General features: G+C 43.4%; 1 protein-coding gene, 1 long non-coding RNA gene and 1 pseudogene across 20 annotated transcripts; 1 reads left to right on the forward strand and 2 right to left on the reverse strand.

Annotated features, from left to right (window-relative positions):
- Positions 1 to 19,306, reverse strand: part of LOC137604115 (uncharacterized) — a 359,372-nt pseudogene that overhangs the window by 275,377 nt on the left and 64,689 nt on the right.
- On the reverse strand, positions 500 to 1,332 carry LOC137604148 (uncharacterized). The gene is made up of 2 exons (XR_011037387.1): positions 1,201 to 1,332; positions 500 to 853 (listed from the first exon to the last, which is right to left on the reverse strand). It is a non-coding gene; the product is annotated as an uncharacterized lncRNA (long non-coding RNA).
- On the forward strand, positions 4,692 to 13,642 carry LOC137603942 (uncharacterized). Of its 19 annotated transcripts, none has more exons than XR_011037359.1 (5): positions 5,413 to 7,297; positions 7,398 to 7,472; positions 9,118 to 9,336; positions 9,436 to 10,452; positions 12,014 to 13,533. XR_011037359.1 is itself a non-coding variant. In XM_068327820.1 (4 exons), exons 1-4 carry the CDS (start codon positions 6,219 to 6,221, stop codon positions 12,038 to 12,040), a joined length of 921 nt encoding a protein of 306 aa, XP_068183921.1. In that variant the 5' UTR covers positions 5,413 to 6,218; the 3' UTR covers positions 12,041 to 13,533. The 19 variants fall into 19 exon arrangements, 2 of the variants coding, with proteins under 2 accessions (XP_068183921.1, XP_068183920.1); XR_011037364.1 differs by having other exon boundaries at positions 5,413 to 6,911; XR_011037353.1 differs by having other exon boundaries at positions 5,413 to 7,472.

The following is a 19,306-nucleotide window of genomic DNA, read 5'->3' on the forward strand; positions in this document are numbered from 1 at the left end:
AAGGTATGTACAAGTCATATTCCATACAATGTTTTAATAAAATTGGTTACACTAATTTTCTAAATTTAGTTGTCTATAGGTGTTAGTGAATGCACATGTGTTGATAGTTCAGTAAAAAATAAGTCTTGTGTATTAGAATATTCCAGCAAGACAGTAAGTGAAGACTTTAGTATAAAAAAATTTGAGACAGATTCATGTATGTCATATATTGTTTTGGCTCCTTATTTCGTTACGTTTGGTGTACCCCTCTACAAGATCCACTTTTCCAAAGGCTTTTGAAGGGACAATGCGACAAACCTCACAAGAAAGAGCCAACTTTCTGTTAGTGTTGCAATATTTTAATATTTCAAAGAAACATGTTTTGAAATTCTGTTGGTAATTGTTCGCACCAAAACACAGTGAAAAGTAACCATACAAATAAATTAGTAGCAAGTACCAGGATGTATTTTGAACACAATTTTTCTAAACAAAGAAATGAATCAAACAATATCAATAACAGTAAAGATCTATCTTTGTGTTTTATTGAACAGGTTTTGTAGCTGACATGTTGGACCTCATATGTGACAAAGTCTTGGTGGACCCCGTGCCATACACAAATGAGATGTTGTCCATTCCTCTCCCCGAGAATCTGTCTGCCCAGTATGAGCGTCCTGACAAGGAGGAGGTCATTGCCAGCTACATGACCAGGTTCAACCAAGACTCGGTCTAAATCCAGCGTAATGGCCTTTGTCTTCAGGAAACTCCTGGCGTATGTGAAGGACCACACATGCTGGGATGACAAACCCGGATTCTGCGTCCTAAGTAGCCCCAGCACCAGCCAACAAAGGTGCGATAGGCCAGATGTCTGCACCATCTACAGAAAAAGGACACAAAACTATTTATTTCACAATGTTTTCAATCCCGAGTATTACAACTGTTGTTGATTTCCTGATAGGATGGCCCTGTGTTCTCATTATTATTATTGGATGTATTGTTTTATGTAAATAAATGCTTGTATATGTCAACATAAATGGATTGTGAATACCAAAAAATGTTCAACATGTCTAATAATAAGATAAAAATCAAGGTATCGCAAATACAATATATTGGACTTTGTTGTACCTATATATGTCATGTTACTGCATTAATGAAGGAATGCCTAATGAAGCAAAATAAGACATAACTAGTTTTTATTACGACATTTTTCAAAGAACGACTTACCGATGTATTGGTCTCAGACGTGAAGGGCCATACTCGGCCCTCAGTACGTGACCGGCAGTTTGTAGGGTGTACACGTTTAGGCACACAGGCTGGAACCCAGGATGTTGAGTCATGCATGGAACTTCATCAACCTCCTGCAGACGGCTCCTAACCTACAGTGAAAACATGGTAAAGGTCATTTGAATTTACAGTTGTAAAAGTAGCCGAATACCGTAGAGACATAACTTTGTGGTGACACATAACTGAATGTGATGGTGGCAGGTGTCAGCTCCGTGTGTCTTGTCACACAAGGACTGCCTCAAATATTTAGCAGCTTAGTAACGGGTTAAATCAATGTGATAGAAAAATAAAGTAACTTAGCCGTGAGCAGAAGCTAGCATTAGCCACATGGTAATAACTATCAGAACCACCATCAGACGTAACTGTCACTTATAGAAATACAGCAACATTTTAACAGTAAACACATCTGTACATATACAAAATACATAATAAGACATACACCATTATTACTGTGTGATAAGAGGCGGGAGTAGAAACTAAAGTAGCTACCGGACGATGCTTACGTCCTGTGATGACGTAGGTTACACAACAAAACAACGCAGAACCAACTAAGTAACGTTCACACGTACTAACCATTCAGAAACGTCCTGCTGCAGCCGCACAGTCGGTGTTTCTTTAGGAGCTTCTGGGTCCGACTCAGGGTCATAAATGTACAGCGACACGATGGGTCCTCCAAACGCCATAATGATAACAAACGTAACGCCGGTCAGTGTCCCGTTAGCCTAACGCTCTCCTTCAGAGGGGCGTGGCCCAGGTGAAGGAGGCGTGGACCAGTGGAGCTCATTAACATACTGCAGCCGGAGGCCTGAAACGAAGCGTTTTGTGAGTAGCTCAGATGAGCGATTTTGAAAACCTGATATTTAGGACCACCAGATCACTTTAGGTCAAAATATTTGGAATACAGTCTAGTTGGACATCTGGCAGCTGAATGACATTAAGTGAAAAATACATAATATGGGACCTTTAACGAAAGAACTCCAACCGCTGGACATCGGTGTAAACAGAGCCTTTAAAGTTAAGCTGCATGCGTCGTGGAGTGATGGATGAGAGACGTGAACACACGTTTACCAGGACTGGAGGCAGTGCCGAGCGAGTTACAACACAATATGTGCGTGGATTGCAGACCCTGGACTAAAGGATCTGCTGCGACTTTTGTCCGTTGTTTCGCTAATGCCGGCATCATTACCGGACAGACACTCGGAAACCAGACGGTCAGCGATAGTGAAAGATTTGTTCAATGCAGACCGAAGATGAGGACTTCGAAAGATTTAGCACAGATTTATTAAAAAAAGAAGAAATAAAAACATTTTAAAAATAATGTCGGCGTATTTTTTGAAATTTAAATACGTAGTACAACACATTTCAACCACAGTCAGCTTTTTTAGCAAGCATGTACCGGACAATAATGTGCGCCGTGTGTCCGGTTAAAGTACAGAAATAAACTCCGTTATTTAGACTGCGCCTCTTTGTACAATGAGCCGAATGGTGCGCAAAATAAGGTAACTTAAGGACTTTTAAATTGGCAACTAAAGCAATTAGTTTATACTGTATACTATAATTATAGATATGTCCCTACCCTACAGTAAACAGTACCACAGCACTACACCTCTGCTTTATGACAGTTGTATCACTGTAGTTAAGGCTTATGCCTCCTACTTAAGACACTATATGAAATAAGACAAGAATAACTTCCACCATGTCATTTATTGCTGAACAACAGATCTTCATTGTTCTTCTCCCATATTACTACAAAGCGCTGGCAGTACGGGGACACTGTCACGCCCTGTGTTGGTGACTGCTCCAGCCTCTCCTCCTAGTCCTGTGTTCACAGGTGTGGGTGTGGGCGGAGTCGTCCTGGGAGCAGCTTCACCTGGATCCCATCGGCAATCAGCCGGCTTCTTAGACCCAGCTCTCCACGCAGACAGTGCCAGATTGTTGCTCCATTTTGATGTTGGTGATTCTGGTCTCCCTGCTGCTGCCTCCGTTTACCACACAAGTGCTGTGGTCCTCCGCCTGCTTTTGTTTGAATAAACGCAGCTTTTTTGGATTTTTGGACTCTGGTGTCACTAATTAGGTTCCATTCTATAGTGTTCTGTAACAGACACACTGCACTGAAAATGACTGCAGCCAATGAGTTAATGTCTAAATCATACATTTTTAAGATTGACATACTGCAAGTGTTTACCTGTTATGATTAAATTGTGACTGGGAGACCTCCATTTTCTTAACTGCTGCTGATAGTCGCTATTTCTCTCTGCTCTCATCCAGCGTCTAGTGAATGACAGGAAGTGAAACATGAGGTCAAATAATTTTTTCAAGAACGAAAAAAAAACCAACAGGATCCTAATTGGTTTACAATTATTTTCTGTTCCGATTCTGTTCCGGAACATTAAAAAATATAAAGTTTTCGGTCTCGTTTTCGTTCCTGCCAAAATACCAAAAGTTTCCGGTTTTCGTTTTCATCCCATGAACCGGTTCAAAGCCCTGACAAAAATACACTAAAGTCAACAGTTCAAGCTGAACTATCTTTATTTCTATCCTACTTTATGCAGGTATGAATGTGATACTCAAAAACTGAAAACTTGCATTCGCTCTGTGAAGATAGTCATACAAAATATTACTCAATGTTTACTTGTAAGTTTTACTTAGACTAGAAGACATTTCAACTTCGACCACCACCAACACCATTGGTATGCCATAGTTTATTTTATTTTATTTTTTTTATTTCAATAACATGGTTTTTCATTTCAATTTAAAAAGGCATGAAAAATGGCAAGCGAGGTGAATACATATTTACATGCATCGCTGGTTATTCCTGCCAGTCATAGGGATCAAAAGTCTAAGACAAGTAATGATAATATCTTTCATTTACCTTCTGATCGGTCTGTGGTGAATGCCTCTCAGCATTCACCATTTGTTTATTAATGAGGATTTTAACACAAACTCTACTATAAAACACTGGATTCTTTTGATTGATCGTCCTTGCCTTGTCGTACACCAATTCGAGGGTTCCGCTTGTAAAAATCGAACATAAAATCAAAAAAGCGCTGCTACTGCCGCTAGCGAGTGGCGCTAGCGGAAATAGCGCCACTATTTTGATTTTATGTTCGATTTTTACAAGCTGAACCCGCTCGCTAGTGGGAATAGCAGCGCTAGCGCCGCTCGCTAGCAGAAATAGCGAGTGCTGCTAGTGAGCGAAAAAGTTGTAAGTTTTTGCCTTTTTTCCGTAAATATAAGAACGCCACTGTGCTACACAGTCTAAAAACCTTGTAGCCAATCTGGTGTTTACTTCGCCTATGGCGAAGGGGCGAATGGCTAGCGCAAGCCCAGAAGAAGTGTTTGACGTAATTTTAGCTTTTTTGGTAAGAAACCTTTCAAGAGACTGATTTCAGCTGAAATCTTACATGTTAAGATAATAGAAGGTGTTGGAATTATATCTTTTTATGTTATGTTGGAATTATATCTTTTTATGTTATTTTGCTGTGGAAAGTTACTGAGCTTAAAGTTCATCTTAGGTCACATCACGTGACAGTTAGAACTGCTGACTTATGCTAAATTGCTTGCACAGCTAGTCGAGCAGAAACTCTTGCAAGGCCGTCTTCCTCTTTCTTCTCTGATAATTGGAGTATATCTTCTTAGATAATTGGCGTATAGCTACGATAGTTTTCATGACCTGTCTGCTTATCACCTCTTGCCAGGCCGTCTGCAAGGCCGTCTTCCTCTTTCTTCTCAGATAATTGGGGCATCATGACATCACCTGAATGTAACCCACTGTCTTGCCTGCTATCTTGCAGCTGTTGTGATACCAGGTGAACCCCGCCTTCTGATGTGCATAAAATCCATGTGCTGCAAGTGCATCCTCGCACTCTGCAGGGAGTAATCTCCCATGAGACAAAGTGCCGAGAATATTCTCTTTGCAATTGAAAAATAAACTTTGAAGCTTCGACATTTCACTGAGTGTTTTGTTTATTTAACTCTGTTCAGAAATTGTCCACAACCAAGAGAAAACGAACACGAAGCTGGAGGACCAAGGGTCTTTAGGACCATATTATTTGGCTCCACTTCAACATTTGGTGACCCCGACGTGATCTTGGCTGGACTCCTGCCGGACAGAGACAACTCCAAAGGGTACCCCGACTTGTAAGGTAAGAGGAACTTTGCCTCTTAGGGCCTTGTCTCTGCCTGTCAGTATAAGGTTAAAATCTGTCTTTCCCTATTTGGAAAACGTTCTAGAATCATTGACTCGAACACCAGTGATTTGATTTAATAGACGTCTTTTTGTGAATGTCAAACCGGACGCTGTTTGGATTGATCGGTCTTTTAATTATACTTTGTGTCAGCGTCTGGTGGTTCTTACACCTAAATTATTCTTACAGTAAGAACACTCAACTAGGTTTACAGACGTTCAAACCTAGTTGTTTTAATGCTGCGGTCGCTCAAAGAGTTTGTGGGGTTGCCCCAGCTGATGACATTAGGCTGTAGAGGTTAAAGCAAACTATTGGCTAAAAACGTCTGGTAAATTCTTCCATAACTGAGTAGACTGAGAGGATTGTCTGGGACATCCTGCGCGCTAGAGATTTTGCGTCTGGGACGCCCGTCTGGGAATATTAGTGAAACGATCCGGGATCGTGGGTCGAGTGATACTGAGTTCCGTGTTGAGGTTCTCGGAGGAAACGACGCCGAATTTTCTTAACTAAATTGGGAAAAGGCCTAATAGAATTTACAATGGAAGGTGAATTCGATCGGGAAACAGACTGGTTCAACTGGAACTTAATTCCAGACGACCCAGATGGTGCACCATTAGAAAATCAAGCAAAAATTGCTATTTTAGTGGCATCCGAGGGACTGCCCACAAAGATCCGCAGTAAGACGGAGTCTGAAATGAAAGATTGGTTTGAAGATTGCTGTAAAAAGGATGGTTACCACCGCTAACATCCAAAAAATCATTCGTCTTACTGATGAAAGAGGTTGAAAAAGCATGCATTAAAAAGTTAAATGTACTGGCCACAACTGTCTCTGCAACAAATAGAATCAGTATTCCAGGAAGGCGGGCACGAGAGTCATATGTAAAGGTGGAAAAAGTTAAGTCACATGTACGATTGCTGTCAATGGGAGGATCAGTCAGAGTAAGTAGACAAGAGGTCAAAGAAAAGTGTGCTTGGAATAATCCTGACCCGCCTCCTTATCTGGGGGAGAATTTTGCATCTGTTTTTTCCAAAACTAACCCGTTTGCCAGTAATCCTTATGCAGAATTACAACAGACTCTGACTCTGACTCAGACCAAACCAGACCCGCCGTCACTATACTTCCAGACACCAGTCTGGAACATCACCAGCGGGAAACTGCACATGGATCAGACCGCCCCATCCGCGCCCACACCCGCGACTGAAGGTAAAGTGGTACCGGAACATGTCAGAATCATGGCCGCGCCCTGTGAACGAGCTAACAAACAGCTTAAAGATGAGTTTGAAGAAATCCTCAGGACCAGTAAAACTTATCCGGACCTGAGGCTTGCCCTGAGTGAGTTCAAGACGGAGCTGCTGCGCAGAGGGAATGCCTCCCGCAGCGTCAGAGACGAACTCCGTCAGAGGGTCCTACAAGCAGAACAAGAAGCGGAGGAACACTTCAAGACGTCACTCAAACATCATGAGGTATCATTTGACAACGAACAACATTCCACTTTACAGAAACAGGTGGCTGCACTTCAGGAACAGCTCTGTCGCCTCTCTTCCCGAGTGGAACCTCCCGTCTCCGCTCTTCCCCTCCCTTCTCTCCCTCCCCGGCCTCCAGCAGCGGAACCTCCCGTCTCCGCTCTTCCCCTCCCTTCTCTCCCTCCCCGGCCTCCAACCCCGCCTCCCTGTCAGCCCACCTCAGAGGGACCTGTGACTCGATCCAGAGCCGCTGTACAAGCTCCATTGATGGATACAGTGGACCCCAACTCCGGACGGCGTGTTGCCGTCTACCGCCCTTTCCCTGCAGCAGATCTCAATGCCATGCTTCAGACATTGCCACCTATTTCATCGGGGGGACGCAATTGGTTTGCATCCGTGCAGCGTCAGGCTATGGGCCACGACTTGTGTGGTGGTGACATGCAAATGATTTTAACTAAAGTATGTCCTTTGTCTATCTTACCACAGGTTCTAGAGGAAACAGGGGTGGGTCGTATGGCTAAAGATGAACCTCTAGACCACGAAAATTTGGACCGCATTGACGTAGGTCTTAACGCACATTTCCCTTTGCCTCTGTGTGCTGTCCATGACATGGTGTTCACTCCAAAAGTTGGAGAGGACGCGACTACTTACGTTGATCGGGCCAAAACTGAATATCACATTAAAACAGGTTTTCTACATAATACCTCGCCTTTCCATGACTCAGTCTTTCGAGCTTCCATTTTGAAGGGGATTCCCAAAACAGTGGTTACCGCCATGGAAAACATACCAGATCTGGCTGAAATGACGGATGACCGGTGGTGTTCCTGCCTGAGACACTTTCTGAGGAGACATGCCAAAGAAAAAGATACTAAGGTAGAAAAACATCAAACTGCTGTTTCTCAATTGACCGTCATGCAGATCCAGGACATCAAGAAGAAAGAGGACTCTGTTTCCTCTCCTGCCTCTGCTCTTCCACCTGATGATGCAGATAGAATGATGTATCAGTCGGGGCCACGATCTTGGGGTGGGGCTGACACTCAACGTTACGTATGTTTCCGCTGTGGCAGAGAAGGTCATTGGGTCAAAGATTGCCCCGAGAGGCCCCCACCTAGGGGGCGTGGTCGTGGATTCCAACGCCCTCGTGGACGTGGCAGAGACATGGGACGGTGGCAGTCTCTAGATCGGCAGCAGTACCAACAGCGCCGCCCAGTGGACTCCAACCAAGGTTCGCCCGTCCCGAATCGCCAGCGTCTGCCCCCTGGTGAACAGTTCTCACAATGAAGATGCCCTGAACCCACGGACATAGGCATGCAGGAGCCTATGATCACCATTACGGTAGGAGGAGTGTCAACTCCTTTTATGGTTGATACTGGTGCCCGTTATTCCACCATCCAACGGCTTCCTCCTGGCGCCTATGTCACCAATGACGTAATTCCTTTAGTTGGGTTCAAGGGTGAAGAAATTGCCCTGCCAAAGACTTCCTCCATTTTGGTTTCTGCACACAACCAGTTATTAACTCACTCCTTTATCCTGGCTCCCTCCAGCCCTGCCAATCTTTTAGGGCGTGATTTAATGTGCAAGTTGTGTCCTTTGATAAAGTGTTCTGCCGACGGCCTGCAACTGATGTTTCCGGATGGATCATCCCGACTGTGCCTGTCTGCCACCAACCCCGTCAACACCATGTTTCCGGTACATGCCAAAGTTGCTGTGGTGTGCATGTATGCTGACATCTTTTGGGTTGTGATGGACACTGATGCTGGACAGTGGACTCCTGTTGAGACTTTCTGGACAAAGTGGTCGCCCTGGGTCCGTCACCTACGCCCCTATGATCTGGTCTCTGACGCTTTGCATTGTACTCTGTATTATGACAGGATGGAAGACACAATTTTCCTGGGAGCCTTCCAGGAGGTGGAAGGACTCCCGTGGGATCTCTCTCTCCAAGATCTCTACGTAGGACCTCAGGGTGTGGCTTGGGCCGTATCCTTGACGCCCGAACAGCAGAAGTGGTATCGTATGGATGATCCTCCAGATCCTTCGATGCCGCCTTGCTATCCTCATGTCTCCTTGGCTGTCTCCCCAAAACACACACAGAAAGATCTGGGTCCCTTCGTGAAAGCTTGCATCGATGCTGATGATTGGAAGCCGACATTCTACTCTGGTTTGCACTATTTTGCATCTCTTGACTCATATCGCATTTTGTCTCCAGAATTTGTGATCCCTTCCGTCCTAGAACACAGCGTCCTGGACAGGCACCATGGCAGAGAAACATCCGACAGCGATTTGGCACCTGCGCTGATTGACTCTCTTCCCGACTCCCTCTGGACCCAGGGTCCTACGGATGTCGGTCGTTGTGACGTCACGCCAGTCACGTTTCAAATGAAACCGGGTCCCATTTGGGTTCCTCAATATCCGGTTCCTGCGAAGGGTAAGGCCGGTGTAACTGAGACCATAAACGGGTTGCTTGAAGCTGGTGTGCTTGCTCTAATTGAAAGCTCTCCTTTTAATACACCCATTCTCCCTGTAGAAAAGAAAGGTACAGGCAAATGGAGGATGGTCCATGATTTGAGAGCTATAAATGCTGCAGTCACCACTCCCACCCTTCCGGTCCCGAACCCTCATGCTGCACTCTCACTGTTGTCGCCCTCTCACACTCACTTCACTGTCATCGACTTGGCTAATGCTTTTTTCAGTATTCCTCTTCATCCATCCATGAAACCTTATCTGGCCTTCACCTGGGATGGAAGGAGATACTCCTACAACTGTCTGCCCATGGGGTTCCTCCTTTCTCCTGGTCTCTTCAACGTCCATCTTCGTGAGCTTCTGAAACCTTTGTCTCTTCCGCCCGGTGTGCTCCTCGTCCAGTACGTCGATGACCTCCTGGTTGCGGCTCCATCAGAGCAATCCTGTCTGGACACGACTCACTCTCTGCTCCTTCGTCTCCATGAAGTAGGCCTTAAAGTTTCTAAATCCAAAATTCAAGTTGCCAGAACTCAAGTCTCTTTCCTTGGTCGCTGTGTATCCCGGATGGGCACAGGCCTCTCCTCCTCGCACAGAGAAGACATTTTACACTCTGCTCGTCCATCTACCGTGAAGCAAATGCTAGCTTTTCTGGGGTTGTGTAACTACTCTCGCCATCATGTTGTTGACTTCTCAGAGTGCACGCATCCTCTCCGTGCTATGGTCAAGGAAGTCGGCATGCGGAACCTTTCAGCCGCTTTGGCCTGGACTCCGGACGCTGATGCTGCCTTTTCTCACCTTAAGGCATGTTTGGCCTCTGCTACATCTCTTTCCATTCCTGACTACAATAAGATGTTTTTCCTCGATGTGGCTGAAAAAGCAAGCAGTGTTTCTGCTGTGCTTTTTCAAAAGGGGGATAGAGGAGAACGAAACGTCTGTATGTATGTCTCAACACCATTGGACAATTATGAAAAACGCCAAACGCCCTGTTCATCTTTTGCCTCAGCACTAGAATCGGTCATCACTCAACCACACATCATCTTCATCCATGAAGGGATCAATATGGCTGATGGTCTGATTGAAGGTACCCCACACTTTTGTACAGAAAAAGTCCAAGACGACACAAAACTCAGAGATGACTTGTACGAACAGCCATTGACTAACCCCGACATGACGTTGTTCACCGACGGATGTTGTTTTAAAGGCATGGATGGCCTGCAATCAGGTTTTGCCATAGTTCAACATCAAAACGACGATTTTGAGACAGTTAAGGAAGTCAGACTGGACGGACCACAGTCAGCACAGAGAGCTGAAATCCTAGCAGTCGCAGAAGCTCTAGGACTCGCAAAAGACCAAACTGTAAATATCTACACTGATTCTGCTTATGCTCATTTGGTTGTACATACTGCATTAAGTGAATGGCAACGGAACAATTATCAGACAGCAACAGGAAGTCCAATTAAACACCTGAAAGAGGTAATGCATCTCCAGGAAATGCTGATGTTGCCAAAAGCTGTTGCTGTTATCAAGTGTCCAGGTCATTCCAGAAAAAATGACCTGATTGCAAATGGAAACGCCGCAGCAGATGCAGCTGCTAAAAAGGTGGCAGGTTATCAGCCAGCACTCCAACTCTCGGTGAGTGACAAAGAAATTGATTGCAAAATAACGAATGATGTGATCCGAGAGTGGCAGGTGAAAGCTAGCCCAGAAGAAAGGAGTTTGTGGAAGGCAAAAGGGGGTGAAAAGAATGATGAAGGAATCTGGAACAAAGAAGGTAAACCTGTGCCGCCTCAAAAACAATTGAAAGTTTTGATTCAAGAAGCCCATGGACCATGCCACGTAGGCACGGACGAAACACTGAGACGTCTCTGTGGCTGGTGGCATCCGTTCATGAGAACAATTGTGAAAAGTGAACTGCAGGACTGCAGTGTTTGCAATAGGCATAATTGCCTGCCAACAACTAAACCACCTCCAGGGGTGCAGGACCAGGAAGTGACAGCACCTGGTCAGATAATTTCAATGGATTTTACCGACATGATCCAATCGGTTAATGGGTATCGATACCTGTTAGTGATTGTTGACTCTTTTTCAGGATGGCCTGAGGCTTATCCATGCAGAGCAGAGACAGCAGCTTCTGTAGTGAAACATTTGGTTAACCATTACATTCCAACTCATGGTTTTCCGAGAAAAATCAGGTCAGACAATGGAACTCATTTCAAAAACAAACATCTACAACAGGTGGAAAGTATGTTGGGATTGAGACACACTTTTGGCGCTGTGTATCACCCTCAGTCACAGGGAAAGGTCGAACGAATGAATCGCAACATCAAAGAAAAATTGTCAAAATCCATGGCCTCGTCAAAGATGAATTGGCTACAGGCCCTCCCTGTGGCTCTGTTGAATGTCAGAATGTCATTGAATTCATCCACAGGTTGGACCCCATTTGAGGCACACACTAACAGACCTTTTCCAGCTCCCACAGCTCCATTGGAACCAGTTCCCGGATTCCAAGGCCCAAAAGGCCTCCGCGAACTAACAGTCAATTTTTCCCATCTCACAGAACCACAGGAGAAACCACCAAAAAGTGTGAATGTGTGTGAATGGGTGTGGCTGAGAGTAATCAAACGAAAATGGTCTGAACCTAGGTGGACAGGTCCCCATCAAGTCATTGAGAGAACCGGAACCGCAGTTCGGCTTCTAGGAAGAGGGGACACGTGGTTTCATCTGACGTCCACCAGGCCTGCAAAGACCCCAACGGGAGTCGCTCTCCCCTCTCCAAAAGCTGCTAATAGTGGTGACGACCACTAGGGCATCCGCCCCAACTGAGGACATCGAGCAACGGCTCCAACTGAGGACATCGAGTGAGTGGTTGTTCAACGTGGCGTAAAGTCACAAAGCAACCCGAGAGCAGGCAATTACGTTCAGTAACTGACCTAAGCTTTTGAAGAGACCCCAGCGGTCACGGTGCAGCGTTCCCGAGCATCGCTCTCAACCAGCGTCCGGACGAGCCAGTATCCAGAGGGGTCAACCCAGAGGAAAAGGTGCAAGACCTCCCTCTCTACAAGCAACAACCGTTATCTTCAGTCTAAAAAAAAAAAAAAAAAAAAAAAAAAAAAAAAAAAAAAAAAAAAACCATGCTGTATTTCCTTGTTTTTAGTCTTTTGGCTGTCACTGCTGCATCCTCTCCTGACAAATGTTTACAACAGTATGGTGGGTTAACGCTTAGCTACACTGAGGGGGCTACAGCTTCTTATACCTTTGATCTCTGCAAAGTAATTAACTGCAGGGGTCCTGGCGCACCATGGCGACACTATGATGTTTACATCTGCGGTCACAGTGACAACTCCCTTAATGACCCGTGGTGTGCTCCTTGGTCCTCTGTTTGGTATTCCACAGAACATGGGTTCCAGCCCCCCACTTCTGGATTGGGCTCCTTCTTTTCTCTGCAAAGGGATTACTCCCCCACAAGTAATCCTTTAACTCTGTCCATTAAACCCCTATTTTTCCCAACATCTCAATGTCATGCTAGTGTTATGGAACCCTGCGGAAGGTTCTCTCCCGGCAGCAGGTTTTGCTCTACAGATTTTCTACATTTAATTTTAGGTGTTGGACTCTTTCGAGTCCAAAAGGGGGATTGTTGGAATTATATCTTTTTATGTTATGTTGGAATTATATCTTTTTATGTTATTTTGCTGTGGAAAGTTACTGAGCTTAAAGTTCATCTTAGGTCACATCACGTGACAGTTAGAACTGCTGACTTATGCTAAATTGCTTGCACAGCTAGTCGAGCAGAAACTCTTGCAAGGCCGTCTTCCTCTTTCTTCTCTGATAATTGGAGTATATCTTCTTAGATAATTGGCGTATAGCTACGATAGTTTTCATGACCTGTCTGCTTATCACCTCTTGCCAGGCCGTCTGCAAGGCCGTCTTCCTCTTTCTTCTCAGATAATTGGGGCATCATGACATCACCTGAATGTAACCCACTGTCTTGCCTGCTATCTTGCAGCTGTTGTGATACCAGGTGAACCCCGCCTTCTGATGTGCATAAAATCCATGTGCTGCAAGTGCATCCTCGCACTCTGCAGGGAGTAATCTCCCATGAGACAAAGTGCCGAGAATATTCTCTTTGCAATTGAAAAATAAACTTTGAAGCTTCGACATTTCACTGAGTGTTTTGTTTATTTAACTCTGTTCAGAAATTGTCCACAACCAAGAGAAAACGAACACGAAGCTGGAGGACCAAGGGTCTTTAGGACCATATTATTTGGCTCCACTTCAACAAAGGACACATGATTTTCATGTGGTTATGAGTGAGAAAAGTATTTTGGACCATGTTTGGACTGCTTTCAGTCTGAAAAGAACTGCTTGACTTCATTTCAGCCTTTTCAGTCAGAAACCTATAAGAAACGACTGATTTTTAGCTTAAAACTCATGTTCAGCTCTTCTTACTCTAAACCACATTAAGATGTATACATCTGAGCATGGTCAGACTGAAGTGACTGAAAAAAGTGTTTGATTTCATTTCAATTTTTTCAGTCAGAAACTCTTCTAAAACTTCTGGTCTCATTTCAAAACACATAACATCTTCTGTTCCTTTCGGCTTTTCCCTTCAGGGGTCGCCACAGCGAATCAATTTCCTCCATCTAGCCCTGTCCTTTGAATCCTCTTCTCTCACACCAACTACCTTCATGTCTTCCCTCATTACATCCATAAACCTCCTCTTTGGTCTTCCTCTAGGCCTCCTGCCTGGCAGGAGCCTGAAAACACATAACATACATGCAGGAAACTTTGATTACATGTCATTTTCATGTGGTTTTGACTGATTTGACTGTGAAAAGAAGTGTATGACTTTATGTCAGGTTCAATCAACCTAGAACATTTAAAACACACTCTCAAAAAGGAGAAGACAATAGTTTATATTTTTTACTCGCGAGGAGAACGGACAGAGATGTGCTCAGTTATAGATCTCCAACCCGTTCTCAAAAGGTCTCTGCCGAACCCTCTCCTTTATTCACTTGGGGCGTTCCCTGTTTACATTATTTTTCTAAGGGATGGGGGGCAGAGAAACAGCAGTAAAACAACACCTGTGGAATGATGCCATTTAAAGAGTTAATAATTATTCTTTTCACGACATCCTCTCCTTAAAAGACAACAACCAGGCACGTTCCTAATTAACAGTTCAGAGGTCACCTCCTGCTCAAGGGACCTCTACTATCACTCCAGTGATCCCATTGCTGCTGTTGTCTTCCTGAAAAAATAACTCAATACATAGCAAGACACTTACACACAGGTATAAACCAGAGCTTTGAACTGGTTCATGGAACGAAAACGAAAATCGGAAACTTTTGGTATTTTGGCTGGAACGAAAATGAAACCGAAAACTTTATACATGTATTTTTTAATGTTCCAGAACAGAATCGGAATAGAAAATAATTGTAAACCGGTTAATACCGTTTTTTTTCGTTCTTGAAAAAAATATTTGACCTCATGTTTGAGAGCGGAGGGAAGTAGCGACTATCAGCAGCAGTTAAGAAAAGGGCATTTATTCGTAACAGGTAAACACGGCAGTGTGTCAATCTTAAAAATGTATGATTTAGACATTAACTCATTGGCTGCAGTGATTTTCAGAGTGTGTCCCCTTACTGCCAGCGCTTTGTTGCAATATTGAGCTATGGGAGAATGAAGATCTATTGTTCAGCAATAAATGAAAATCTTATTTCATGTAGTGTCTAAGTAGGAGGCATAAGCCTTAACTACAGTGATATAACTTGCATAAAGCAGTGGTGTAGTGCTGTGGTACTGTTTACTGTAGGGTAGGGGCATATCTATAATTATAGTATATAAACTAATTGCTTTAGTTGCCAATTAAATTTAAAAGTCTTTAAGTTACCGTATTTTGCGCACCATTCGGCTCATTGTACAAAGAGGCGCAGTCTAAATAACGGAGTTTATTTCTGTCCTTTAACAGGACACACAGCGCACATTATTGCTCGGTGTATGATTGCTAACGGAAGCAAAAAGCTGACTGTGGTTGAACTTTATTGTACTACGTATTTAAATTTCAAAAAACACACCAACATTTTAAAAATGTTTTTATTTCATTATTTTTTGAAAATCTGTGCTAAATCCTTCTAAGTCCTCATCTTCGGTCTGCATTGAATAGCTGGGCAATTTCACTATCGCTGACCGTCACGTTTCCGGGTGGCTGTCCCGTAATGATGCCGGCTTTTGGGAAACATCGGACAAAAGTCGAAGCAGACACGTTAGTCCAGGCATCCGCAATCCACACACATATTGTGGGGGTGTAACTCGCTCGGCACTGCCTCCAGTCCTGGTAAACGTGTGTTCACCGTCTCATCCATCGCTCCACGATGCACGCAGCTTAACTTTAAAGGCTGTTTACACCTATGTCCAGTGGTTGGAGTTCTTTCGTTAATCCTCCCAGGATGATGGCAAGCTCCGAATTCAGCCGCTTGACGTGGTTTTTTATAGAAGCGGTGGTATAGGCGTGCATGGAGTCACAGATCAAGAGAGTTGGTGAAGCGTGAAAAAAGCCACCCAGTCTCTTTATACTGGAACAACCGGATCTGATAGCCTGGAATTTACATGTTGTGTCGTAAGCGTGTCTCTTCGCTGACGCCATCGTCAGGGGTCTTTAGCCAAACAAATGTGGTTAACAGCATGCCTGCGGTACAGTACCAGCATATACCCTATACTGGCACCTACCAGAGGTGTGCCGGACTCAGCCTCGCGTCATGTTCTCTAATTGGTTCACCGCTGCCGGTGTATGTAGTGACGTACTACGTCCTACGTCAGTGGACTGGTCGATCTGGCGGATCGCTGACTAAAATTACACAAAAACATTTTTACAGATTTTGGAACTCAGACTAAAACGCTTAATGTTAAAAGGCGCAGCGTTGATTTTTGAAAAATTTTAAGGCTTTTAAGCGCGTCTTATTGTGCGCAAAATACGGCACCTACATATTTATATTTACAAGGAACGTTATTAACTGGTTCGGGAACTTTATTTTTTTGTTCTAACCGGTTCAGGAACGTCAGTTTATGGGTGGAACACAAAACCGGAAACGTTATAATTCCGTTTCTGTTCGGAACGAACCGATTGGCAAAAAATTCTGGTTCAAAGCCCTGGTATAAACATTTATATGGTCATAATATATAGTACAAAGAATAAAGGAATATAAAATAGTAAATATGAGATAACTTATATACATTATCCCAACACTTTATTTCAGCTTTTTGGTAAGAAACCTTTCAAAAGAGTGATTTCAGCTGAAAACTGAAGAGATTTACACATTATATGTATGCTATTTGCTAATGCTATTTGCTTTTGCTAGCCTGACAGTGGTCAGCTTTAATCACACACTCATTTAAACTTTTCGGACATTGGAACCCTTTCACAGTACACAAAGAGCTCACAGAACTCATCTAATCTTTTCATACCCTGGAACACACACACACACACACACACACACACACACACACACACACACACACACACACACACACACACACACACACACACACACACACACACACACACACTTTAAGAAAGTTTCTTGAAGACCGCTTCACCTCTCATCCAAGAAGCTTCATCAGTTCTGAAGGTGACTGGATTTGTCCCAGCTTATTAACCCTGTGGAGCGTGGTCAGTGCTATTGACATTTCAACGACTGTAGTTGAAACCGATCTGGCTCCTCAACAATGTTTGATTGGGGTGCCAGGATTGTCAAAGGGGGTTGTTGAAATGCCAGTTTCACTAAGCCTTTGTATAATAATGAGTGTCATTAGCATGAGACACATCACCTGGGTTAATTTTTTTAAAAATTTTGTTAATTTTATTGACTGGGTTGATCCCCGAAGGGAAATTAAGCAAGAACACTCTAGTTAGTGGTTCAAACCAGCATACATATATTAGTGAGTAGAGGCCCCTGTAGCACAAACACACATACACAAGGGGTTCTGTAGGCAAGCAAGGGGAGGTAGAGTGGTGAGCAACCCAAAGAAGAAGAAGTCACATGATACTGTACGTGCATTGTATTGGCTGATGGCATCCGGAAGCGCGCTTGGTTCCATCAGTCTCGGACATACGTGAGACATACGCGCTGTATTCATATTTCACTTAACTGTATGTTATTTGTTTCATGTCAGATTTTTTTAAAGTTGAATTGTTGAGAGTGCAACTTTTCAGGAGTCTGGTTTGATGAATAAATCCAGACAGAACGTGTTGTGATTTGCTCTAAGTGTTGTACCAACCTGAACTTTTGTATGTAAAGTAGAAAAACCTTTTGTCCCATCTTTTCTTGGATTAAAATAAGTACATTTTTGTTGAAGTTTTTAATTTTTTAACATCATTTTATGCTTGGCTTTTCTTGTCAAAAAAATATTGATATTGATAATATTTGGAACTTTTACGAACCATATAGTTTAAACCACGATGATAGTGGGGAATGCAGAATGCTTTGCTTGTTCACTCCCTACAAATAAGTTTAAACATTTCAGTGGAAGATAAAAGAAAGCTCATGAAAAATTTAGAAAAATATAATAATCTACTGATATCAATATGACGTTTACATGACCTTTAAATTTGACCAAAAGCATAACTGCGCTTCAGTTGTGTGTGTTTAGCACACGCATGAGTTAAATGAGCAGAAAGATCCAGCAGAATCAAAGTTCTTCAGAGCTGTAAGTGAGACCACTGATGTAAGGGAGCGCTCTGGAGCTAAAGTAGCCTAATCTTACCTTGCTGATGCAGCTAAATCCCCTCCAGATGGCACAGCTTTGATCACATTTCCTACTAAACAAACTCTGACAAAGACTAATAGCCTAACATAAAGTACCCTGCACCAATTTAAAACTGTTTTTCTTCTTTTGTTTCCATACTGCCAGTTTTTCTCTGCATGGACATCTCTCATGTTGTAGATGTTCTAGTATATGGACCAAAGTAAACACCGATCAATTCAGCAGAGCATGGTCACATATTTGTCAGTCTTTTCTGTGAAATTATAGTTGAGGCTTTGCAGCCAAATTGAGCATTAAGTAAATTCATTAGCCAATACTGGTAATGGGTTTGTTTCAGTAAACAAAACAGGTGGGAGGGGGGTGAAGAAAAATAACAAATTAATATTGCAATTAGGTTAGTCAGGGCAATTAATTTAAGGAAAACTGATTCAGAACCAGATTACATTTTTTAATGTTGTTAGGATTTTGTGTAACACCCGTTCAGATTTTAGTGAGTTAAAGTCTGAGAATTAACTGAATGTCGGGCCAATGCGAAGGTTCGACTACTGGAGCAGGAGGTGTAATAAATGAGACAACTCAGTAAGTTTGGTTAGATGACATGTATTGAAACTTTAGAAAAATAAACGGTCATCTACACTAATAACTCAGAACACTATTAATATCATCCAAATTGACATTTCACAATGAAAGAAAATGGGCCCGAAAATCAATAAAATAATAAACAAACACACACATACGCACATACCCTGGGGTTCTGTATCTCAGTCTTTCAGTAATGGTCTCCTCTGCAGAGGGTGCAAAGAACAAGTAGAACTCCAAAGTCTTTGTCCATCCAAAGAAATCCAATAAATCCTTAAAGCAGTCGGTTCCGAATCAGATCCTGGGACAGTGGCTCGCCATCTTTGGATTGGACACTACCTTGAATCTAGAATCCGAAATGGCGAGTGTGTGTGAGACAAATTGTATTCCAAAAAGAGTTCACTGAAAAAGTTCAGCAGTTTACAGGTTGGTGAGGATACAGCACTAGACTCTCCAACAGCTGCAGCAACAAACCTCTGGAGAAGAGCCTCGAATGTTTATTGGCCGTGATCTTTATAGCGTTTGGGTTAGACTGTCCTTGAGTCACCAGCTGCCTGACTCAGCCTCACATGTATCAGTTATCTATGTGCTGTGCTTGT

This window comes from Antennarius striatus, chromosome 11 (genome assembly GCF_040054535.1).
Source record: "Antennarius striatus isolate MH-2024 chromosome 11, ASM4005453v1, whole genome shotgun sequence".
NCBI classification, from domain to species: domain Eukaryota; kingdom Metazoa; phylum Chordata; class Actinopteri; order Lophiiformes; family Antennariidae; genus Antennarius; species Antennarius striatus.

Coding starts and splice junctions, on each gene's coding strand:
- LOC137603942 (XM_068327819.1), top strand. CDS start 6,219: ATGAAAGAGGTTGAAAAAGCATGCATTAAAAAGTTAAATGTACTGGCC. Junction 7,473..7,658: donor AAAATTTGGACCGCATTGAC/GTAGGTCTTAAC, acceptor TCCATTTTGAAG/GGGATTCCCAAAACAGTGGT. Junction 7,785..12,013: donor CCAAAGAAAAAGATACTAAG/GTAGAAAAACAT, acceptor GTCTGAACCTAG/GTGGACAGGTCCCCATCAAG.